The 25849-nt window shown below is 44.0% G+C and overlaps 1 protein-coding gene across 1 annotated transcript; it reads right to left on the bottom strand.

Annotated features, from left to right (window-relative positions):
• Window positions 1–195: 195 nt before the first annotated feature.
• On the bottom strand, window positions 196–24524 carry LOC146209203 (sulfotransferase ssu-1-like). The gene is made up of 3 exons (XM_084596974.1): window positions 24398–24524; window positions 4083–4756; window positions 196–3557 (listed from the first exon to the last, which is right to left on the bottom strand). Exons 2-3 carry the CDS (start codon window positions 4754–4756, stop codon window positions 3275–3277), a joined length of 957 nt encoding a protein of 318 aa, XP_084453100.1. The 5' UTR covers window positions 24398–24524; the 3' UTR covers window positions 196–3274.
• Window positions 24525–25849: the final 1325 nt, after the last annotated feature.

The raw sequence follows: 25849 nt of genomic DNA, 5'->3' as shown, positions 1-25849 counted from the left end.
ATCGGTGAAATCGGTGAGTAGACATCGGTGTTTAGTGCAATGTTTAGCAGATTTAACTTTAAGCTGTTCACAGAATACCTTTATTTCTCTACTATCTATGTCTGGAGAGTAATTTAAGAATACTAATTCAACACGACGACGTCCGAGAGGCACTAGAACCCATGCGCGCTTCAAGGAAATGTTTACACCGTTTTTATTTCCAGAACAACATTTTCAGCCCTTTTCGATGCAGCCAAATGCCAGCACCAGCGACACAAAATATGCCTAGTACATTTAGCGTGATATGGGTGTATATGCTACATCGTAATTAAAGGCGTCGGTCAATACGAGCTCAAAATGACAAATATGATGTGGCTTAAGCTCGCCAAACATTTCTTCGATTTGACACAGTGAACACATATAATCAACACAGTGGTCCCAAAGTAGCTGCACCAAACTGCATACACGCATTATGATAACCTGTAGCACGGAGCGCACGTAACAAGATATCAGGCAGTCAATGTGAGCCACTTAGCACACGATAAAGGAAGTAAACGACATCTTTATCCAAAGCAGTCGAATTATCTCTAATATTTGTGAGACATAATTGTGTTAGAATGTATAGTACCAAGCGTTTCACACACAATTTGCCTGAAAATTTTTCTACTTACGTACAACAGTGCGTCTCATGTGGTTTTGAAAGAGCCGGAACTCCTAACTACATTAAGGCACAAACGTATTAAAAAATATGACACATAGTACCTGCTATACATTGAGCTGGAAATTCAGAAATAGTATGAAAATACCACCGCATGAACAAACCTGTAATGACATGTGCTTATCTTCCCCATTTTTAAATATGCGATCTACCCTGTTGACAGCTTCGAGACCTTGATGTTCACGAAGAAACGCCTGTTCCACACTGTACAAGAACGTTTGGCAGATTGAGCATATAATTCGCGAGAGGTTCCATACCGAGTCCTATTTTTACTGCGCGCTGAAGGCTCGAATTTGATATCAGACCATTTTGTGGCTTTAAGAGATTACAAAACTAAAAGGCCTTATCACAAGTGAAGCACCCACTAGCGTTTGGCTATTTAATACTTGTTCGAAGCCAAATACTTAATCTATGTAGCCACCTTAAAAAAAAAAAAAAACCATGTTTTGCATCTTTACATCTTAAAATTGTTTGTTTTTTCAAAAATGTTTAGGAAAAAGTATGGTTTTAATTAAAACTGTCGAAAAGTTATTGGCATTTTTCAACCCCTCCGATAGGCATCCAAAACAGAAACTGGATTTATGACTTCCAAATTTCTCCAATTTCGTCCCCAAAATTGTTTCGTATGCAAAACCGTGCGCAGCGACCTGTGTTTCGATAAACGTTTGAACAAGTTGGCTACACGGAGAAACTCGAAACGATAATGAGTGCTTGAATGGGGTGGCTTGGCAGAGGGACCCGAAAGATGTATATGTGAGCCTGCCCATTCTTTTGTTTGGATTCTACAATGTTGTAGCCCAGTTCAATGACGGAAACGGGGGAAGTTTGGACGCATTGAAGCAAGCAGGTATATGAAACCTGGCTACCACAGTGAAGATGGCATGACGCACCAGTGACCGCGACAGTGAGCGCAAAGGTGCACGTCAGTCCGCTTTTTCATCTAGCGCAAAAGAAGACAGTTCTGCCTCTAAGCCCTATCTATGAGCTGGTGCTTTTTAGGCATATTGCATTATTTTGTTACCTAGAAACTTGATTAAAATCTTTAAATTCATTTTTCTCTAAATATGATTTTTTTTTTGCTACATACAGTTACGCTGGCATGAATAGATTGGCATAAATCTTTCTATGCTCTTTCTTTATACTTTTATTCATGCAATGAAGCAGAATGACTGAAAACTGCCATTAAATATTTATGTTATGGACAATTGTATGAAAACTATTCTGCCAACTGTAATTTTTGTAGGCAGCTTGAAGGAATGACAGTTATTGTAGTTGATTACACAGAGTATTGACCGCTGCATGAAGCTGCCAAGCTGATTTTGAATCGCACCTCCCGTTTCGGAGTTATGACTCTTGGTGCAATACCAACGTTTCAACAAATTTTTAATAATAAAAAAATTTATTTTCAAATTTATTTTTTCACAGAACACACCATTCACCTAAGCTTTTTAAGCCATGCAACACCTCTATGTTTTAGACTAAAATTGTGGATTTTTTACTCGAAGGTGGTGACATACCATAAATCAGCTAATACTGAAATCGGTCGGACGAAGACATGCGCCTGTCTTGTCATTTGTTTGAGAACAATCACGTTATAACGCTCAAGGTACCATCACTTTTTAAAATGTTAGCCGAGTAATTATATAGAATTGCATCATTTTTGTGGGGCATTAATCTCCTTCTGTGTGCTATAGCGCTGACTGACAGAACGCTTTTTTGATGCGTCTAATGTAAATGGCTTGAGAATGAATAGCAAAAGCGCAAAGACGCGCGAACCGTTCGCAGTGGTCAAGCTACAATAGCGCCAGTTATTTGAAGAGCTCATCCGACCATAATTCGACAACGCTTAAAATAGCAGAAATAGTTGCGTATTTAGAGCAGTACGAAAAAAAAAAAAAAGAGAAACCATCGCCACCGTAAGCCGCGTCCAATGCTCCGATTTCTCTAATTCATTCGCCGCCGCCGAACACACCAGGTTTCTTGATGCGACATCCTAAATTCTCTCCCCTATCCAAGCAACATTCCCTTCCTTTAGTAAACTCTTACATTGAGATACTGCGAATAACACACGCTGGCACAATAGCAATACTGGAGGTGTAGTACCCGTTAATGGCTGTAGTGCACGAGTACCATTCCGCAAAGCTGCTCCTGATGTCCTCCAACAGCAGTCTAGCGAAATATTAGCTGTTGCGTGTACGTCGACAGAAGACAAGCATAAATGAATATACACGACAGAATATGAAACTTTTGTAAACTCATGACTTCCGAGGGGAAAGAAAATCTAGAGTATGTACCCGTTTCAATAATACACACAGGGCTTAAATGTCTTCCCACCCCCTTCGAAAGCAATGCAAGCACCTGTATCTACTTCAAATCTTCTTCTCTGCCATACCATGATACCAAAGGACAAATATATCGATAAGCCTTCATCAATCGCGTTTACTGCAACAATGCGACAGCTTTGAAGGGGCCTTAAAAATACGGTTGGCCGCTCGTGCACAATAATTTCCTTACTACGTTGCCTTCCTGCTCGAAAACAGCGGAAAGCGTTGGAGGAGCCACAAATAGTGAAACAGTTCACATGACGCCATGCCGCTTCCAGACGTCCAGAAACTCGGTCCCCGCGAGTCTCTCGTTGATCTTCCTGTCGAGCCTTTCGTTCATCTCCGGAGTGAGGTGCGACTTCCAATCACCTACGATTCCTTTGCGCACCAACTTAGCCTCAGATGGGTTGCCATGGGTGACCTTGTGGAAGAGCTGCAGACCCTCCGGAACCTCTTCGCCAGCCTGCAGAGGCTTCGAGAAGAACTGGACCAGAGAGTCATTGGTGTACTGCTTCATTGCCGACACGTCGCTGTATCTGCACGTCAACACAGAATAGCACAGGCCCACAAGTATTTTATAAGAGCGGCCTGAACATCTTCGTAAAAATTGCTTTTTACAATCTGCTTAAAATACTCCGTTTATACACTACTGGCATGTGACCAGAAATAGGATGGACAGTTGGGCGAGTTGGTACAATTGCATAGTGGGCGGAACAGCGCGAAAAGACGAAACACACAAGAAGAGACGCACTACAGGCGAGCGCTGACTCGCAACCATATATATATAGGGCTATACCTAGTTTTCTGAGCTCCCCCCCCCCCTCCCCCTTATGAGTGCTTTTGGCACAAGGAATTCCAATACGAAATATGCTACCCTTGACTTACATCTGGAGTACCATAGTAAATCATCGTGGTAACTAGTAATACCAGTAATAGTAAGTTACGAATAATCTTAGGAACTCGTATACTATTTCATAGTGACTTCCTATGCAGTAGCATACGCTTTGTGAAGAAAAACTGGGTGCGTAATTACAAGTTGGCTGCGTAGGCTGCGTACCTACCTGAGCACGTTTTCCAGGTAGGATGCGTCCTCCAGTAACCTGTCATGGTAATGCTGGCCAAGGAATTCAGCGATCTTAAGAACGTTTTCTCGTGGCTCCGCTTTCATGTCTTCGTAATGGAGGAAGAGAATGTTAGGCTCGTGTCGATGCTCGTACCACCCTAGCAAATGGTCGAAGTAGTCGCCGAAGTCTGTCTGCCCCTCGCAGAAGATGTCAAAGAAAGTTGAGAAGGTGCCCCGTGTGAACTGGTAACCAGGAAATCCCTTGGTATGATAGAAAAAAGATGTCACGCAGTCTTTGGGGTTGCGACTGACGTAGATGTACTTGGCCTCGGAAGACATAGGCATCATGGAGTACGGAAAGTGACATTTGATAATTCCGGGGCGCTTCATGGACGGCAGGCAACCCGCTCCGGTCATCTCCAGGAATGGGCTATTCTTCAGAAAATCCAGACCATCTTTTGGTTTTTGACCGTCGTTGTAGATAAGGTAGGCAATGTGTTGGACCCAGGTAGTGCCACATTTGGGAAAAGTCACAACGAAGACGTCGTCGGGTCGGGGCCTGTACTCGAGAGCAGACCTGAGAAGATCGGCGTTGAAGGCGCAAGACAGGCGGTAGCCGTCAAAGTCTACGTAATAGGGCCGTTGGTTTGGGTCCTCTTCGGTAGTCGCCATCTGCGGACAAGAAGACTAACATGTGACTACTCATGCAGCCTGTCTGCATCAACGCTAATTGATTGTATTGTTGTCTGACAATGGGAGAGCTTTCGGGCCACCCATTATTACTCTCGAAGCCGCCTATGAACTGGTATACCAAGGGCAGTTGTGGAAGGATGGGGATGCAGTATTTTTTTCTAATGACATTTCTTGAAGCTCCTTCCACGAAACAAAACTGAGGCAGATGTGGTTTCTGCAGATACAATTTCTAGCTTTTAGGAGTAACGCCCATTCTACATCATTTGCTTCATGGATTAATTTCGTTTACTGACGCTTATGCGAAACCAGATTGACTATTTTAAAGTTGATAGTAAACAGTAAGGCGTTGCTTCAATTTCAGGGTATTGGGGCGCGAATCGGCGCATGAGAGTCATCGCAAACAAGGGGTGAAATGACGGTCAAAATAAAAATCTGTATTATTTTTGCAGAGGTCCAGTTCTGTATTTTTATTCACTCCTCCCCACTCCCCCTCTTTTTTACCTAAAACACAATCGTAATTTTTACTGAAGTTGCCAGTAATGTCTCGTTGCTCACAATGATTTGACGACAGCGAACCAACGCGAGATATCAATTCATAAATAAATTTCTAGCTGTATGGTGCCAAGCCGCCATAAATATATTTATGGGGATGTAGCCGTATACGTTGCATCATCATAAATAAACTTAGGGCGGCTTGCTTCACGTTCTGTTGACGGAGTACCATTTTAATCAGTCTTCGTTTTACCGGTTACGGAGTGCTTGCTAGCCGTAACAGCACGTTAAAATAAATAAATTTTTCCTATGTCTTTAAAGACTTTACTTTCATCTCTGCACATCTGACGCTTTGAACGGTACACTGTCCAAGTCTACAGTAGAGAAAAAAACACAACAGCCTGAAATATTCTTACCATCCCTGTATTTTCCCAATGCTACCTTCTCGAAAGATTGCTGTGGTTACAGAATAAGTTACCTCGGTGTTTCCATCAATCTTTGGTAAAGTATTAAATGAACTGGCGCAGCAGCTTCAGGTTATGAAATTGCAAATAAAATAAAGGAACAATGGGCCACTTTGTGTAGCACAAAGCGAGCTTCAGCTCACGAGCTTCACGGGGACGTGAAGCTCACGAGGACATAAATGTCAGCATGTGCTCGGCACAACTGCCATTTATAGTGCTGCGGCTGTATGCAGCCCAGTATAGCGGAGAGGAGAACACGGTAGTCAGGCATTGTCTGTGCCGATTGCAAAAAGGGAGGAAAACGCAAGTCACTTAGAGACTGCTATTAGCGGAACATGCTGCTGACCCTTTATCGCTAAAGTTGAACTCCCGGCTTTACCTTTAGACTGAGAGTGCTTGCTGTTGGCTTTTGTTATCTTTTACTAAGGCTCGTGTCGATGTTTTCTTCCATGCACTATAGTTCACCTTAGCGGCTGATCTTTTTCACCCTGCGCATAATGTAAGGGCACACCACCACAACTTCCAATGGCATCTCACGGTTTTCTGAAAGGCACTTCTTTTTCTTTTTTACCGCCTTCATGTGCTTAGGTTCATCTCACAGTGTAGCCTAAAAGGTAAGACAAACACAAAGGGGGCTTGTGAATAACTTACACTCAGCTGCTATGCGTGCAGAAACCTAAAACTTAAAAGAGATACAAAGTATAGGAATCAAGCAGGAGGATCTCGTGGCACAAAACGCAATACAGTGAAGGCTAAGAAAGTATCGCTCAGAAACTGAGGGTACGCAGTATACGCCAGTTGTTCCACTTCGTTTATTACTACTGCAGCATTATTATCGATTCAAGAGAGACTCATTCTGAGACTACACCAGTGGCTGCATTCTACAAACACACATTTGAAATGGCTAGCATTTTCCATTTCAATTGGTTTGGCGATATGTTGGTAGCATTAGGAGAAAGCATTCGAAGAAATCACAAGGTCCCGCCGTCAGCGATTCGATGCTCTTCGCACTCGCCGGCTAACCACTGGGTGCGTTAAGTTACTAATGCTGACGTCAGGTGCACATGAGACAATGCTCCGATCACATCTCATGGACGCTTGAAAGCCGAGGCTTCCGTGAGCCTTGGTCACCTAACAAAAATGACCCACGCAAGAAGACTAAATGGATTCGGAATTGAAAATGGATAATGGTTCTTGTCGAACACGGCCCTGGTTGACATTGAACGTGGCAATGCAGAAGTGAGCGCAAGGAAGAACTTAGCATGTATACGGATACGATAATGTATCCTCGGCAGAACCTGTGTAGAAAGCAAGCCATAGAACTCAAAGCTATACGCGCTCAGATATCGAATAGGCTGTTTGGCGGTTTTCCATAAGCTCTAGGTTGCAGGGATAATGAAAGGAAAATTAACACATCAGCCGCGGTAGATGCCATGTGGCAGAGTAGTTTTCATAGAAGCCATATCATAAAATAATGGCGAATGGTGATGGGCAGCCAGCGTCACCTTAGCATCGAGCAAACAAGTAATCAATGATGTCTTGATTAAAAAATAGCAACAATCATGACGTCCATTTATGTGTCGTTTCGGGGAAAATAAATGGTATGGAACGCATTCGTTCAGTACACCTAGGACAAAGTAAGACAAAAATGCTGCACCACCAGCACAACTTCGATATAATCAAGGCTCTTTGTGCCTTCCTGCATACCCACCGCTTGGGCCACGCTGAATTTCAATGTGGTGACGTACATATTATGCCAGGCTATACATCTGCCTTAATCCTCGAGCGACAAGTTCTCGTGTCCCTGCCTGAGATCCGTTTTCGAGCTCTAGAGAGTAGTGGACTGGGACAGAACTGTGTTGGTATAGTTTTCTGACATGAAATAAAAAAATAAAGAGCACACACACATTAAATGTGCTAAATTTCATCCTAGATCAAGAACCCTCAAATAAGATTCAGATATCGGCAGTAAGCGATTGCTAAACTGGTCCACGAGGCAAGATTTAAAATTATACGGCAAGAGAATGATGAGTACGTTATTTGTAGCATGCATACAAACAGCATCATAATGCTGTGTTTTTTCCTACCCTGAAATGAAATTTCTATCTTTAAAACACACAGAGAACCAAAATATTGAATAGCATTATTTTTAGGCTACACACACCAAATGAAAACTACAAACAGACGATCACACAGCAATGAAGCAAGAAAATATAGGGAGAAGAATTAATTAGGCCTAATGTGCCCGCAGGTTAAAAAAAACAAAAAAAAAAACATTCATGGAAGCATTTGGCCCTAAGCATTACTCAGGAAGCCTGCAAAGGAACAACTGACCTTATTAAAAACTACTCTGTTCTTGCGGCACCAATAGAAACAGTACGTATCTGAGTATCGAGATACTGCAAAGCAGGCGCACCATGACGCATGATATGTACACATACACTTCTCTGATCATCGATAATTATAGAACGCAAAATTCCAGCAAGATCAACAATCTACAAAGCATTACTGTGAATAAAAATATTTTCATCCAGTGTCTCCAGTGCTAGTAACCTGCCAGTATTGTAAACATTCCGGGCAGTGTTCATAACGCGTTTGCGAGAGTTGGGTCTATACATATCTCAGTAGAATTCCACAACATTTAGAGATAGAAGATAGATATGCAGGCTTCATATTCTCGAAATGAAAAACCACGCGAGCTCTGCGCGCCATCTTTCAGACATCAAAGAGTCGCCAAGTTTGTGTGCATAGTGGGGTTGCTGCACTGCAAACAATGGATTTTCATGCATTATTTTCCCCAGTACTGCCAAAACAGCTCACAATCCCCTACTGCAGGTGCCAGGAAATAAACGAATTGGGAATTAGACACGCATTTTCGCAAATATTATACCGAACGATCATCTCAAGGTCGCAGGTTGTACCTCCCAAACCATTATAACAGCTTTTTGAGGCCGGCGGCCGCATAGAAGTAATAAAAAGTTATAATACTCTACCATCGCAATGTGGTGTCAGCGGAGTCGTTCTCACGCTCCCTCGGATCACCACTTCTTTGCTTATTGTGCGCTCTCGTCTCGAATGAAACGACCTTTATGAGACGAGCAGTGTTGAAACAATGGCTGATGTGGCAGAAAAGCTTCGAGCACACAACGCCAACGAAAGCTCAGCACGTGAACAAACGAACTGGCTAAACTACACAGTGGGCTAGTTAAACAGTCAGCGTCGGCAACTGCAGCTGCTTCGCGCTGAAGCTTCGTAACGCTCCTTACGCACACGCCGTAGCACCGCCCTCCGGGCGCTAACTTCGAAACAGACAGCAGTTTTTAAGGTTGAAGGTCCACGCTTTGTGCGTTGTCGCCGGCGCCGTTCTCACTGTCGCAAGGCTATACGTCGCACGCCAAGCCTCCCTCTTTCTCCGAAAATAACTCGCTCTTTCAGAGCGGGAAGCTCTACTATTTTATGCCTGCCAAGGTTATGTTTGGCGAGCATTTGACCTTGACCGCAGGTGCGTCGCGCTGAGCTGGCGGTGCTGTTTCTTCTTCGCTGCTTCTTCTAAGAGAGGGTAGAACAGTAGACTCGATTTGCGCTCCCCGGCTCCTTCGCTGTAATACCACGTGGCTAGGAGAGAGAGTAGCAGTTGCTTCTTTACATTTAAGTTTAGAAGAGTTAAACTTCAAAGTTTTCTATGCCGGCGTCCAGCCTCCTGGTGGCTGAAGGCCGGGGTTTTGTAGACTAATCATGGGAGGTCATCCTCTGCCTGCCTCCTGCCTGCTTTTTACCTACCTTGGCATTGAAGTCACCCATTAGTACAGCATACTGCGTCTTTCCTTTCTTTTATTATGACGATGAGATTATGACTAGCAGCTTACCGGTATCGCTCAAGAGGAAAATGTACATTTGCATCTTACCTGTACTCACCTATGGCTCTGAAACACGGAGGCTAACGAAGAGGGTTTCACTTAAGTTGAGGACAACGCAGAGGGCTATGGAAAGACAAATGGTAGGGCTATTATAGCGTTAGGAGATAGTTTCAATCCATACGAGGTAAATGTTTTTAAAACCAATTTGCTCTCCCACAAAGGCGTATTTTTGCGGCCGGACAAAATCTAACAATGCCGGGAAGACCTATAGAATGCCAGTGAAAATGACAGTTGGATGGTCCTTTGTGTCCCTTGTTGGTTACGTTCAGTAGTACATTTATGGAGCGGCAGGTGATAAGTGATTAATAAGTAAGGTATAGGAGGCCGAATGCGGCATATACTGTACTGAAGGACGGGCTTGTACTGTGTTATCGAGGTTTACCGGAGAAGCGACAACTAGGGGTAAGTTTCCTTGTCAATACGTATATAGCTGGTAGTGGTGAATTCTATAGCATTAATGAGAGGGTGGCAGGCCTCGTAATTAAGCTTAATAAGCGGTATAAACTGATGATTGTACAGGTCTAAGCACCTACATGTAGTCATGATGACCAGGCAGCTGAAAACTTTTATCAAGATGTAGAATTGGCGATGCGGAACGGAAAGACGCAATATATACTGTACTAATGGGTGACTTCAAAGCCAAGGCAGAGAAAAAGCAGGCAGGAGACAAGGCAGTGGGTGACTATGGCATTGGTTCTTGGAATAGTAGGGGGGGGGGGGGGGGGAGTTACTGGTTGAGTTTGCAGAGCGCGATAAATTAAGAATCATGAATATATTCTTCAGAAAACGAAAGAATCGGAAGTGGACATGGAAAAGTCCTAACTGGGAGACTAAAATGAAATTGACTGCATAATGTGTTCTAACCCCGCCATTATGCAGGACGTAGAGGTAATCGGGAAAGTGTGATGCAGTGACCACAGGATGGTAAGGTCTCTAATTAGTCTAAAACTTTGAAAAGGGAACAATACAGATTAGTAAGAAAGAAGTTCAACAAATTAGCGGTGAGGGGGAAGGCAGAAGAGTTCAGAATCTCGCTGCAGACTAGATAATCAGCTCTAACCGAGGATGACGACATTAGCGTAGTAGATATTAACAATAATTTCAGAGATACCATTACTGAGTGCGCTGTAGAAGTAGGCGTTAGGATAGTTAGAGAGAATACCAGTAAGCTGTCTAAGGAGACAAAAGATTTGATTAAGAAACGCCAAAGTATGGAAGTTTCCAATCCAGCAGACCAGACAGAACTGGCAGAGATATCAAGACTAATCAATAAGCGCAAAGTGGCCAATATAAGGAAGTATAACATGGTGAAAATAGAGTATGCTCTAAGGAACGGAGAAAGCCATAAAGCGACGAAGAAATTGGGCATAGGCAAAAATCAGATGTATGCGCTAAGGGACAAGGCGGGCCATATCAACACGAATATTGACAATGATAATCAAAGTAGCCGAGGAGTTCTACTGATCTCTACAGTAGCCAAAGAAGTCAGGACAATAATGAGATAGTAGCAGGGAAATGCAGTCGGACGTTCCGCCTGTGACGACGCACGAAAAAGGAATTTGAAACTATGAAAAGGGGAAAAGCAGCTGGAGAGGTTCAGGTAACTATAGATTTGTTGAAGGACGAGGGAAGGGGGGGGGGGGGTGATATCGTGCTAGAAAAACTGACCACCCTGTATACGAAGTGCCTGGCGTCCTCAACGGTACCGGAAGCATGTAAGAACGCAAACATCTTAATTCATAAAGGAGCGGACGCCAAGGGCTTGAAATATTACAGACAAATCAGCTTACTGTCTGTTACGTATACAGTATTTACCGGGGTAATCGCTAAAGAGTCAAGACAACTTTAGACTGCAACCAATCCTTTACGTCACCCTAATTAACTGCCTTAATTTAACCACTTTAGTTTTTGGTACTTTCAAATTGCGCGCCAATCCCTTCCTATGCACTTTTGTGGCTCGACTTTAGGTTGAATTACGTCACATATTTGATGCCACCATAACTGACCGATTTTTAAAACTATTTTAGCACTTGATACATTCAAATGTGGCGCGAAGCCATTCGCTAATGAGACCATTTTTGCCTTTACTTTTTAATTTCTTGCCACTAATTATTTACCTAATTAGCATACCTAACTAATTATTTTTTCGCGCTTATTACTTCACCCTCTATCGATTGACACCACTCATTAACCTCTAAGTCTTCTCGATTACTGACAACTGCTGCGGACGCGATTTTGCAAATTGAGCGCCAATCTGTTCCTATGCCCTTTTCCGGTTCTACTTCTGGTTGCGTGACGTCACATAACCTAATCACGTTAATTCACTTCTTGTTTATTCATTTTAGTCTTTGGTACTTTCAAATTGCGCGCCAATGCCTTCCTATGTCCTTTTTCGGCTCTACTTCCGGTTGCGTGACGTCACACCCTTGACGTGACCCTAATTGACTGCCTTAATTAACTACTCTAGTCCTTGGTACTATAAAATCGCGCGCCAATCCTTTCCTATGCCTTTTTTTGGATTTGACTTCAGGTTGCGTGACATCACATCCTTGACGCAACCTTAATTGACTGATTTCATTACCTATTTTAGTATTTGATACATTCAAATGTGGCGCCAAGCCATCCGCTAAAGGGGCCATTTTGGTGTTTACTGTTTAATTTTTGCCTCTAATTAATTACCCAATTATCTTATGGTCCTAATTATTTTGGACACCCATCATTACCCCCATCGTCTTCTCGAATACAACTGCTGCGGACTTTTACATTTTCACCTGTAATTATTACTTAATTACCTTATTGGTCTAATTATTTTTTCGGCAGCAACATTACGTCCGCGTCTATCGACTGACACCACTCATTCACCTCTACCACTTCTCAATTACTCGCACCTGCTGCGGACGCGATTTTGTGGACGATTTTACGGACAGAAATCCGTGAACATAGCGAAGTAACGCTTTGCCGTTGATAACTGAAGCCATTGACATTCTAGTGGAAATAAAGAAGAGTGAAGAAAGTATAACCGATGGTCGCTTAGGGTAACAAACTGGATTGTAAGGGAAGGAAAGCGTAACAGGGGGCGGCAGAAAGTTAGGTGGGCTGGCGAGGTTAAGACGTTCGCATAGGCCAAGACGCCGTCGTCCTGCAGTGGGAATAGTCAGGCTGATTATGATGATGATGATGAGGGGGTATTCACTGCCACACTGTGTGCGGTGAATTGTGGGTAACTGAGGCGCAGTGTCACATTTTTGTGTCCACCGAACGAACAGGGCGAACGTACTAGTGCCCTCAGAATAAAACGGAGCACGGACTTGTGGAAGAAAGTTCTCTCCTTCGTCCGGGCTGGTGCTGAGGCAAACACCAAGAGTGTCAAGGTGAACGTCCGGTTGTCCCACACGTACCCAAGCTGTACACATGCGCATCAGCTTGCAAGGCGTGCTATGAAACGGAAATTTTTTTGTTTTGTTCGTGGTGCTCCGTTTTATTTTGAGGGCACTAGTACGCATCAAATGTTTTGCGGATGCTACAAGAAGTAGCATCCGCAGGCAGTTATAGTTTATTAAGCTATCGTAGACTGCAATGACGGTGTACAGTGCAAACAATGGAAACTGAAGAGTAGCGCTAACGACCTCAGCATTTTAAGGTTCCGGAAGTATACACAAATAAGTCAGCCCGAACGAAACAACTCACCGAGATGCGACGTTGCGTACGGCTGGCACGGCTCAACTGCGCGAGTATCATGGAAGGTGCGAAACCAATGTCAAAATGGGCTGGGCTGTAATTTTCCGGATGTTTTCTGGCAGCCAGCTGTTGCCACGATCCGTGCACGGCTGTTTTTCATGCATTCGCAAGCAATAGTTCCGGAAAAAGAGCAGCGCGGCAATGTGACAACATTCATTATCGTTTCCAGCCATGCGCATGTAGCGCGCCGCTTACACTTCCTCGTCGTGTTTTGCTTCAATTCAAGCCTTAAAAGAGGGCTCGAAAAACATTGCTTGCCGTACTTGCATTATTCGATCATAAGAAGTCAGATGCTCGCATCGTCTGTGTCGGCTGCGAAGCAAAGCAGGCCGCTGTCTCAGCGATGGACATGCAGGTTCGGCGATGGAACGTAGGCGGACAGAGTTGTTTTGATGAGTTTGAAGAACCTAATAAACTTAGCTATTTCTAATAACAAGCTAATTTTAGTGCGGTCAAAACTGCCCTGTATTTCAAAAGTTTTGTTGCGAACAATTATTTAGAGCCCGCAACGCGACGAGGTGGCGCCACCGGTGTCATCGCTCTGGTAGCGGTTTGTTTGCTTCGTTACCGTCACAGGTGATGTAAACATCCGACTTCTTGTGGTCGAATAAAACAAGCACACCAAAAGTTTCGCATAAAATATACCAAATTCAATTTCTATACAAAATATGCGCTACAAGAACTCAACGGCTTAGCTGGGATAAACATTTTACGAGCGAGTTCGTCGGCTTTTCTCCGCGGTTCTTAAACCCTGCCGCTTGTAACGAAGTTGTGTCCTTCGAGTGGCCTCGTATGCTTGCAGTTGGTTTCTTGTGACAAAGCTCATGCGTAGTACAAGGAACTCATGAATGCCGCACTTATTTATGCGCGGCGACATGTCGACGCTTAGCGTGCAGTTTGGCACATCGACTGCAGACGGGTTGGTGCCAAAGTTTTTTTTTTTTGTACAGGTCTCTGTCCGCATCGCGCCGACTTTTTCAGATAAATCGAACTGTCCCTCATGATACCGATTCAGTTTTCATTACAGCGCTGCTGGCGTGAGGTAGAGTGACTGGGCAAACGGACGCACGTTATTAGCTAAGCTAAGCCGCCGACCGCGCTAGTCAGGACAGGACTCAAAGATGGCGTCGGCCGCATACTGACGTGAGCTCTGACGTCACGTGAATACCCCTATATCAATGAGCTCCACTGCAATGACGAAGCGGTTTGGGCGCTCGACTGCTGTATCCAAGGGTGCAGGATTGAATCCCGGCCGCGGCGGAAGCTTTTCGATGGAGGCGCGAAAAGCAAGGCGTCCGTGTGCTGTGCGATGTCCGTGTACGTTAAAGAACCCCAGGCAGTCGTCATTTACGGAGCCCTCAATACGGCGTCTCCTATATCCTGAGCCGCTTTGCGATATTAAACCATAAACTAAACCAATTTATTTACCGCACACTTAGGACGGACTTATGCGCCGAAGTGATCCGTACATCAGGTAAAGAACTAAAATAACCAGCTGCTTGAAATAAAAATGGCAAAAGGCGAGCAGCCGCACGCAACCACGTAATGAGATGGCGAGACAGACCGGCCAAAGCCGACCGCTGGAGGCATGACTTCGACACACTGTGTGCCTTGGCGCAACTATCACCACTAAGTGGCGATACTCTGTTTCACAAGCTATTTTCAGCTTTAAAAGAGGTAAAGACGATCTGGTTCAATCAGGGCGGCATGTACTAAGTGATTGTAAACTCCCACGATCCTGTCACCGACAACGGCATAAGAGTGTACGAGCATAGTCATGTAGTACGCGTCACTCTGGTTGCTCCAGATTGCCCTTACCTACAGTAATGATGCAAACAGCCTGTCAGACGTGGTACGGTCCTGCGGTCGCGCATCTCGGAGTGAGCGCGAATGTAGCCGCTGTAATCGGCTACATTCGCGCCGTCGGCTAGCTTGTCCCGAAATTCGGGCATCTGCTGCACATTTTAATGCGAAATCTCTGCCTTTCAATCTTTATCTCTTAGATTTTGTTGCTATTTTCGTGTAATATATGCAGTATATGTCGTTGCGTGACAGCAATCCAATGAATATTAAACATGATGGATGGTGGCTGCAGAATTTAACGGCCGTAAGACTGGCGTGAATGCTCTTTCCAACGCCACCGCCCTCTTCATCATATTTATTTCTATACCATAATTAAAAATTAAGAAATCTGAATCAAATAAACGCAGGTATCGCTCAGAGAATGCAGAAGGTTTAGAAAAGCCGATGAAACTATAGCCATGGATGTTGGGTCTTGACACAGTAAAGCTGTACAGTACGTATACATTTTACAGGCTAGGTTCTTGCTTTACAACTGTGAAGTTGCATTAGTGGAATTACTAATGCGACCTTACAACAAAAATGCGTGCACCAACTGAAGTCTTTTCGCGTCGATGACGCGCGATAGTGTCCTTTCCATTATGGCATCGTTTTCCTACCGGATTTTGTTTTTACCTAATTGCATAACGTATTCGCAGGTTTACAAAGCGGCTCCTGGAAGAGTACGCACAGTTATTTTCGGGCGAGTTGTCAGCAGATCTAGATGTGCGCAAAGCGAGATGCACTTTATGAAAAAAAAAAAAATGATCCGTCTGTAATTTACAGCGACGCAGCTCTAATAGGTCCAGTCTGCGGCTCCAATTGGAAATGCTCGTTAACGTAGATGCACTTCGCTACCCGCTTAATCCGTGAACCTTTAATTTGTGCCTCTACTATCTCACACATCTCAATAGCATACAATTTAATGTTACCAAAATATGTGAGAGAGGGCGTGACATAGATACTAAGCCCCGCATTGACCAAACAGTATGAATGGACATGCAAGACCTATAGGAGTAGCAAGCTGCGGTTTGGATTGAAGAGCTCCGGTTATTTCGATTTTCATCTCAAACCAGCTGCACTATTTGGCATCTCCTGAAATGCTATCTTTTGAGACACCGGGCAAGTACCAACTTCCAGAACAATACTCGTTATCTTTCTCTCATACAGAACTTCCACAACGCTAATTGTTTATAACTGGCCTTTACTTTATGAAGCTAAAATATCATTCAGATATTGTGCTTTACTTGATACAAAATAATGCAGTTCCCGGCACGCTCCGTTGGAGAAACAGTGCTCAGTCGTCTGCAGGCGCTCATGCGGACCAGAACTCGGCGTGACGTAGTAAGCAGGTTCGATCGAATCACAATTCGGATAAATGGTCACTGCAGAGTGGACTGCCCGAAGAAGGTCGCTTCTTCTTTTTATGAACAATATGTAGTGCCGCAGGGCATCAGAGGGCTATGTAAAGAAGGATGATGAAATTATTAAAATAATGAAAATAAATTTGCCGATTTTATGGTCCAGAAGTGGGCGACAATGTGGTCCCTGCTTCCAGGCAATATAAGCAGCAGGACTCCGAGTTGAAAGACCCGCTATCGTCAGGTACCTGGTTCTCGTCGGTTTCACCCGCTACATATTCCGAATTATGTTCATCTCCCGTTGATGGTATGACTTGGGCGTAGTGCTCAGGTCACACTAAACTCAGCGTTACGAAGGCTAGCCTGCAGCAAGACACTGAAACTAGAAGCATCAGGTAAAATACCCCAAACTTGGAACACTTAGCAAAGCTAGCTACACGCAGCTTAGGTTTTTTTAGTTTGTGTTCTCAAAGGCACATTCAGTCGCAACGAGGCGGCGCAGAGACGACCACAAAGAATGCTCTGTCCGTGTTGCGTGTAATGGTATAGTAATGTCCCCTGCTAGCGTCGTCCCTCCAGGAGGCAGCGAATGACCCTTAATCCTAAAGCGTCTTTTCTAATGGTCTTCTCGTGCAATGACAGCGCGTCAGGAAGGCATCGTCGAGAACGACAAAGATACGAAGTGCGAAGTGAGTGAGGCGAAAATAGAACTAAACTCATGGATAACGTCTTTTTAACGCGTTTCCAAAGGCTGACTATCGGGACAAGGCCGGTTACTGCCGATGGCCTTGCGTTTGGTCGCCCTTCGCACCATCGAGCCCCGTAGTGGAGTTAAGTGAGCATAACCATCCCTGCTTATGACGTCAGGAAAATAAAAGAGCTTTCATCATAAGAAAAACGTTATTCTTTGCCAGACAGTGTACGTATAGCTATAAAAAAAAAAAAAACGGTTTTAGAGCGTGCGCGTTCGAGGGTAGAGCCGCACCTCTGTTGGCGTCGTTGCTGGTTCAATTGAGAGCAAGAGATCCACGAAAGAGTCCCGAGCTACGGAGGTATTCTCACAAGAAGAAAAAAAATTGCCTACGATTACGTTACTTCCTAATGCGAAATTTGAGCGCAGGTCAGCAGCTGTTTCACCTTTTCGATAAATTGAGGCAAAGATTTCGATCAAGACAGGTATGTGCAATTACAGACAACTTTTTTTTTTTAATTTTTCACACGTATTCCTTCAAGAAACACTCCACTAACAGTTCTTAGCTGTCATGAAAGAAGCTTTGTGGTCGGAGAGGTGCGCTCAAAATTCACATTAGGGGGTATTGTCATCATCCTTACAACACCACCAAAGCAATAACAAGGGTTGAAGTTGTGAACCAAAAGTATATGCTGAAATAATATCTTCAATTATAATGCTTCCCCTTCTCCTCACTTTGGTGCTTCGGTACCCCAGCCGGTAAATGATATCGCTTGGACTTAGTTTGTGGCGCGGGCCTGCGTCGTATGGGATGTTGATGGTCCTAGGCACACCTGCTGACGTCCTCCCCCCTTTCACTTTTAACTCTAGACAGCATTCGAGCTGGCGTTTCTGAACTATCATCGCTTCCCTTTGCATAAGCCTTAGAGGAGTTCAAGGGAAGACTGGATACTGGTGGCCTAAAAGGTGATTGAAAATATTTCATCAACGTCCACCAAATAATATTGCTTAGAAACTAGGGAACGATAGGCTATAATTGCGAAGAACCTGATTAAGATTGAAAGCAAAAGTGAAAAAAAGAAAAAAACTGGGAAATTTATTTTACTTGTCAAGGGGTGCTCGTCGCCGCAGTGGGATGTCACTTGCATAATCTCTACATGTGCATATCTACACAGTGATGTGGATACATAGAGAGATTGGAATTAGGCTGAATGTGTAATGGCGTCAGTATTTATAACAACTAAAACTAGCTTCATATGATGACTTCGGCGATAATTTTTCCCTATAACTGATAAATAGTATAAACTTTATAATTACGTAAATAAGTAAATATTGACACCTGAGCGAGCAGTGAAGAATAGAGACGAGAGGGAAAATGCATTAGCATCGACCAAGAAAAATACTGCATAGGGCACGTATATATGTGCCATTGTTTCCACTGTGTCTTTGATTTCACGTTTCTCCTTTCCGTGTCTTTCTCGGTGCAGAAGTCAAAGCCGCCATAGGACACACACACTTTACCCTTCTTTGATACATATTCGGTAAGGCATGAGAGGAGATGAATAGCGTATAGTGTGTTTACTGTAGCCTTCTTCTGACATACCTTGCGCTCACCTCATGATGTAAATCAAATGGCGTCTTACGGGCTCCTTCTCCGGACAGCTTCTTAAAGTGCCACCATTTTCGCTCAGTGGACACTACGATAGTGTCTTCCTCGGTGCTAATGTAGTGTTTCGTTGACCAGAAAGGAGATTTGAAGCCCTGACTATCACATTTTTCTTTCCCCTTTCAAAGGCATTTTTGGTTTCGATCAAAAATAAATATTCTAAAGCGTATCTAGGCTTTAAGACGTCAGTTTGTTAGTTGTCTATAGCGCGAAATAGTGGCGGCTATATTTTTGCGTGGATAAGGAAATATCGGTACGGAGTGTGAATAATGATGAAAACAGCAATATTAAAATGTCATGCATTAGCAAGTAATTCGAACACGCACTTTAAGCTTCAAATTTCAAAATGAAATTTGATATTTCCTTTGGTAACAAAATTCTGTAAAGAGAATTACGAGCGACGCGGTATACCAGCGAACTGTCTCGAGAAATATGTTTAACTCAGCAGCTATATGAGGGACAGCGAGAGAGAGAGAAGCTCAATCACAACATTTTGTGCAAAAATGTTCACTAGCTTCAGTAGGAGTTAAGATCTGAATACGAGGTTCACTGTTAGTTGTCACAAAATGTAGTAGCGCTTTGCATTGCTTCCGGAAAGAAAGCTTCTCGGTGTTAACCTTATCTGCCGCTGCCCTGAGTGCACAGCAGCAACCTTTAGAGCTGAACCCTTATCAGGTCTGCTCGGAATCGCTATCACTCGTGCGTTTCCTGCAAGGCTGAGCGAGTCACTTTCTTCGTTTTCCTTTTCCAGAACCATGTTGCCGCCCTGCAGTAAAGAGGCACGCCACGTCAGAAAATATGCAGCAGTACAAATTAAGATTATAAACGATAATGCTATCGGAAGAATTTGAGGTCCTCTGGCCTCAACATAGAGATTTTAGACAGGGTAGGATTCCTGGAGGTACTCTTTAAGTATAACGGAAAGTGTAGCTAGTTAGTCTTTGGAAGCAAATGACGAAAGGAGTAGACAAAACAGAAGCGGCTACTCCGTTCAACGTTTATCGCTGCGCTGTTCACCTTAAAAAGCGATCTATAAAATTATCACAAAGATGTGGCTTTGTTTAGCACGTAAGAGGAGCGTGAAAATGTTGTAAAGGACTGAAACAGCATAAGCCTGACATCGAAACAAGCGCGAAACGCATTAGCCGAACATGCTAATTCAACTTAGTCACTGCATCGCCACTACTGTGGCCAGGGACATAAACGTGACAAAGCGCGTTCCTCACGAGTCACTGCTTTTAGAGACGATACCCAACTGTGACCGTATAAGATGAAGATAGCCATCTAAGCAAGCGTAGTTCCCTATATCTTGCACATTTAAGTACTGGACTAACTGTCTGTTCATTTCATAAGAATTAAAAGTACAGTAAGGGTCAAAAACGTCGGTTCCATTTTCTTTCACCTGGTTGGCGACTGCATTCGTCTTTTTTATTTGGAAAGAAACCGGCTCTCCACCGAGATCTTGCCAAATATAGAGTGGGAAGTGGCCTTCCTTATAGGGGCTAGCTCCACGACATAAGCCGGAGACAGGACAATTGAGCCGATCGTCAAGCCATTTCCGGGTCTACAGGTCTACATATGGCTGGAGCGACTACATAAAGCTATCAGGGTGCACCCAACAATCGCATGAAATACGACCTCTACATAGAAAAATGCTGGTCGGCTTGAGCAAGAGTGTACGCGAGCATGTTTGCTTGATGGATTTCTCTCATTGTTCTCGTCTCAAGCCTTGACTCTGGTATTTAGAGATCACACGAAATTTCGGGCAGCTTTCTCACCGCATTTGAGGCATGTATATCACTCTATGCCTTAGCAACAGTATCCAAAAGTCAACGTCTAACTGTATCCAGATTTTGTGAGCTTGTGTAGCTCCAGTATCAAACATATCATTATGCGTCATGCTGCTGCTGCACCGAGCCGATCGTGACTCCATAGTATGACGGAAGGCGTATTTTTGGAACACGCTACTGTAAATGTCATCGCATTACAACAAAACTTGCAAAACTGCGAAGGGCAGTTTTTCTCCACCCGTGAGGAAGGGTGCATTTCGGGAGCTGCATTCTCTAGGGGTGAATGAATGTACAAAGCGGTTCTTTACGGTTCACGCAGCGGCAATTGTGCTGTCAGTTATGGCGTTGGAATGACAAATTTTTTTACCGCAGCATATGTGGGGACTGCTGTCGATCCGTACATTTGCCCCTTGTAACAGCCGCCTGTTGTACGAACGGCTGACAGAGGACAGCAAACCGAAGGGACAGCTGGCGCGTTACGAAAAAATGCGCTAGGGAGACTTCAGTCTCTTTTCCTCAGCTGAGTATAGACATATCGAAAACTGCTTGTTTGGTGCTTACGCGTACCTTTCTTGCTGCCAGCACAATTTACTATTGTTAGAGAAACCGAAGCAGTAGGGCATTCATAGTATTTCACACCACCTTATTCGGTCCCGTTAAGGGGTCGGTGCCGGTATGTCGAGATAATGCGAAATAAATCAGAATTTAACGAAATTAGATCCTTTTTGCCCACAATGGAGCATTTCAGGAACCATAGTTCTTTTTTATATCAATGATACTGCAGCTTTGTACAAAAATTATAAATTCTCAATTTATGCTGATGACTGCACATCATTTATTGCAAGAAAGAAATTTGAAAAACATAAAAGCAGAAGCAGGTTTATTTTGTCGTAGACTGCAAGAAGGGGTACTGAAAAGCACCTTGACGCCAAATGTATCTACAGTTGTTTTCTTTTTCGTACACAGTAAATATAATCAGTCATACATTCCGTAATTGCTTTCGAACCTATAAGCATTTTAACTAGAAAAATACGTGAAAATCCTCGACGTTTTAGTTTGCGACCATGGAGTGCAATGAGAATGTTAATGCTCAACAGCAACTGAACTCGGCCGTTTCCAATCTCTTACTAATCACTGTAAAACGTGCACAGTGCACTTCTTCATTCACAGCTAAAGAACTGCACAATACTGTGGGGTTATGCAGCCGAGTCCAACATAAACGAACTAACAATTAAAGAAACCCCATCAGCGTAGCGGAAAGAATTTAATTTCTAAGAGGTACAGGGCAACTTTTTTATTGAGCTTAAGATACTCAAAGTAGATGACATGTATAGTTATACCTTTCTAAGAAGTAACAAGGGTGCAGAACAAGTAGAATCTGACCAGTTTGTGAGTTTACATATTGGATAACACACGTATCCATTTACATATCCGTAAACATGGCTTACTCCATTTCTCCGTACAACGTGCTGAAAACAAAGACTGAAACATATGTAATGAAGAAGATGATAAAGCGCCGACACAAGCGACGATGAAGACTGCTGGGTTCCTGGCCGATCAGTTGGACTGAAAACTCAGGCTGTCTTGTTCGGACGAGATTGTGCTTCGCTCTACGATCGTCGTGCGTCAGCGGTCGCCGTCTCCAGTCCTCCGAACAACCTCCAATAAACACCTCTTCATTGTGTCGGCGCTGTATCACCTCCTTTCTTACACATACAATACCCTACACAGTTACTTCAATTGAAAGTAAACATGCACCCTGGCAGTGCCATACAAAAGGGGTAAAAAGCAAAGTCCTTGATCGATCGATTTCTATTTTACACCAATTATCGCATTAACCAAAGTTCCTGCCGATGGCGCGCACACCATCCGAAAATAACTACAAAACATCTTGTGTTGTTACGAAGAACTTCTGCGCAGTTTTTAACATCAAATATGCTGTGACAACAAAATTTTCCGCAGTAACAGACTTTCGGGTAATGGCAGCAAGAAAGTAATGCAGAAATATAGAAAAAATGGGAAGGTTTCAAAGCTGCTCAACCGAATATGAAGCGAAAGCATCATGGACACGGCACGCAGCTACGAGCTGTTAGACCTTGCATAGTATTGCTTTCGCAATAAAAGAGCACTCCTACAGATACAAAACCTAAGAAAATTACTACAGAACTACACAAACGTATGGGGCTTACGTCAGAGCTACAGAATATTTTATTGTATTTTTGATGTTTTTATGGTGTGCCTTTTTTTCTTTTTTTGGTGGCATGCTGTGCAACTAATGGGCGTAGTCGCCATCATTTAAGCACAAGAAAAAAGTACATCTGGCCAGCCAGAAAGCATTTCTCGAGCTGTCGATAACTTTCAGCTCGTTGAATGTTCTTTCTATTTTTTGCTTTCAAGTCAGCGGAGTACATAAGCAAAGTTTCTGGGCACACAATGTTTTTTTAATAGTCTATAAGTATACTGTTTGCAGTCACCACTCGAAGCGGAAATACCGATATGGGCATATTATGGGAGCTGTCCTTGCACAAGTTCGTCTCGCTTCCAGACTTAACTTCACGGTGCGAACGCCGACAGCAATACCACTAGCCGCCGCCCAGCAAAATTTGCGCTTTCACACTTACCCTTGCGCCTAAACCCTTGCGCCTAATAAGTATGCCACGAATAGCTCGAACGCCGGAGGCACACATTGACATTGACCAAGGCATTAGACCGGAAAGCGCCCGGCCTTATTTTAGAAGAACCAGTTCGTCCTGCTTCCACCGTGGCGAAGGATAGCCAAGACATTGGGTCTGCCCAGCGTAGTAGAAACAGAGGGAAATCACTGCATGAACAACAACGTTCTATTGCTCTAGGCTGCTAGAAATGTCGCATGGATTAGCTCTGAGGAAACGCGGAAACTGTATAGGAGGGCGCATACGCCTCAACGTTCCGTTCTTCATTTTTTTCGTTTTCTGTACGACTGAGCCCAGAAAGTGTTTCTCCCGAAGACAAATTTCCCGCCGCCATGCTCCGCCAGCGCCGTCATTCGTCGAGGCCGTCTCCATGGTTTCTACTCGAAGACTCTCTCACTCCTAACGTTGCGAACGCGTGGCTCTGAGAGGTCGAGAAGTGGGCGTGTCTTTAACGCTCGATCTTGGCCCGGTACATCTCTGTACCTCTACCTAAATCCGCTTGGTAAAGCAAGCGGCGCGCCACGTAGCGTTGAGTTCTCGAGCCGATGCGAATGAGGACGCGGTAGTGCGACGATCGATTAACCGAGGGTTGTAAACAGCAGCACCCCAAAACCCGCGAAGCTCGCCGACAGAAACACGTGCCTTTGGGAACACGTTACATGCTGGATGCAGGTGGACCATTGGACCCGGTTAATCCGGGTCCGGGCGAGCTCGTGCGTCCCCGAGAGCGTTGTATTTGAAGCAAGGTCCAGAACCAATCTCTACATCTTTTGAGCTCCGCATAATGTGACATTACCTGGCGAATAAGCTACATATTCTTGTTACAGTAGAGGATCATTCTTCCGTACAGTCATGTTGCTGACCGCTGCGAAAGAATAAACGTGGCGGAATTGTAATTAGGAGCAACCTTCTAGGAGAGGTCAGGGCACGAAATGAATGTGCAATAAATAGAAAAGCAGGGGAAAGCGATAGCGATAAGAAAGTGCTCACCACAGGAAACAGACTTGCGCCTTGCTTAAGCGCACAGTGATGGCCAGTGGGAACGACCTTCCGAGGAGATAGAGGCTGAGCGTATCGCTGGCAGCTCGCTTGGCGCGCGTCCAAGGCGCCGATGGGAACAGCTTGGGTGGAGGCAGAGAGGGAGTGTCGCCTGGTGCCGCCGTCAACAGGCTCGAAGGCCTCCCGGGCTCTGCATTTTTTTCTAGGTTCCTTTTATTCATGTTCAACTTATCGAGCGAACACTAACTTCCAGCGCGGCCACTAGATGGCGGCGACAATACAGCAGCGCAGAGCGCGAAGGAAAGGAAAGCTTAGGCCGCACTGCGGTCATTTTCGCACGTAATTCAAACGGACAAGCGCATTATTAATTCTCGCTGTCATCGCTTATAACGTATGTTCGGCCAAATGGCAATAAGGGGCAGTCCCCTTAAAAGGCTTTTTTTTCCTTGCTTTTTACTATGTCACCTCCTAAAGCAAATTTCCATTCTTGTGCTTTGTCCCAGGAAAGCTTTGTAAGCATAACAAACCTAAAGGATGTTTACTTCGGTTATTTAGGGCATAAATTGAAAAGGGCCACATGCATTGACGCTTTCTTTTAAATGTTTGTTCTGCGTTTAGTAAAACCTAACTTACGGAAAGTTACGGAAGTTACGGAACACACTTTAGAACACGCTGCCAGGCTTCCTATTACCAAGGGGAAAGTTGGCGCCGCCGACCATGGGAGCGTGTTAAAGACAAAGTTAGTCACCGTGGACATTCTAATTACAAGCATCATAGGTCGATATTCAGTATTATAAATTATGACAAATATATTGGCAAACGAACATGCTTTTACAACCAAGAATCTCTTGATATTTATCTGGACCTATATTGCGACAAACGAGGAATTTAGGCAACGAATTTATGTGTAAAGAAGCATAAAACTTGCCCATAATGAGATATAATGTTCTGTCTAATTAGCTAAATTTACTACCACCGAAAGCTTTGTTTTTTTGTTTTGGATTTTAATAGGCCTCTTTTCAGCGCAAGTATTTGTTTTTTTAAACGTGTCATCGATCGAACATTTTGAGAGGTTCCTCGCTGGCTCTGTGGAAAAAAGAAATGTTACATTGGCGTCCTCTGCAACGGCGCCAATGTGGTTTCCGCACACAATGGGGGCTAGGAAAAGCTGGCTGCCTGCACGTCATCCGCCAGCTTTCACTATGTTCCGGAGCTGCATGTACAGACTTGCAGATTTCGCAAACAGAAACATGAATAAGTGGAACTTTCTTACCACAAGGGAGTGATGGTCATGCTCGTGATAATGCGCGCGCCATGTAAATATTTCGTGAATTAATTCACAAGGTCGTGTCCGTGTGCAATGCGCGGCAAATCTCTATTCTTTTTTGCTCGTGGAAACTTATGCGCCCAATTGCGATTCATATGAAACTACCACAATATGTA

This window comes from Amblyomma maculatum, chromosome 1 (genome assembly GCF_055883805.1).
Source record: "Amblyomma maculatum isolate TAMU_Amacu chromosome 1, ASM5588380v1, whole genome shotgun sequence".
Lineage (NCBI taxonomy): Eukaryota > Metazoa > Arthropoda > Arachnida > Ixodida > Ixodidae > Amblyomma > Amblyomma maculatum.
The sequence above is the reverse complement of the archived record's forward strand: the minus strand, read 5'-3'. Positions and strand labels throughout refer to the sequence as shown.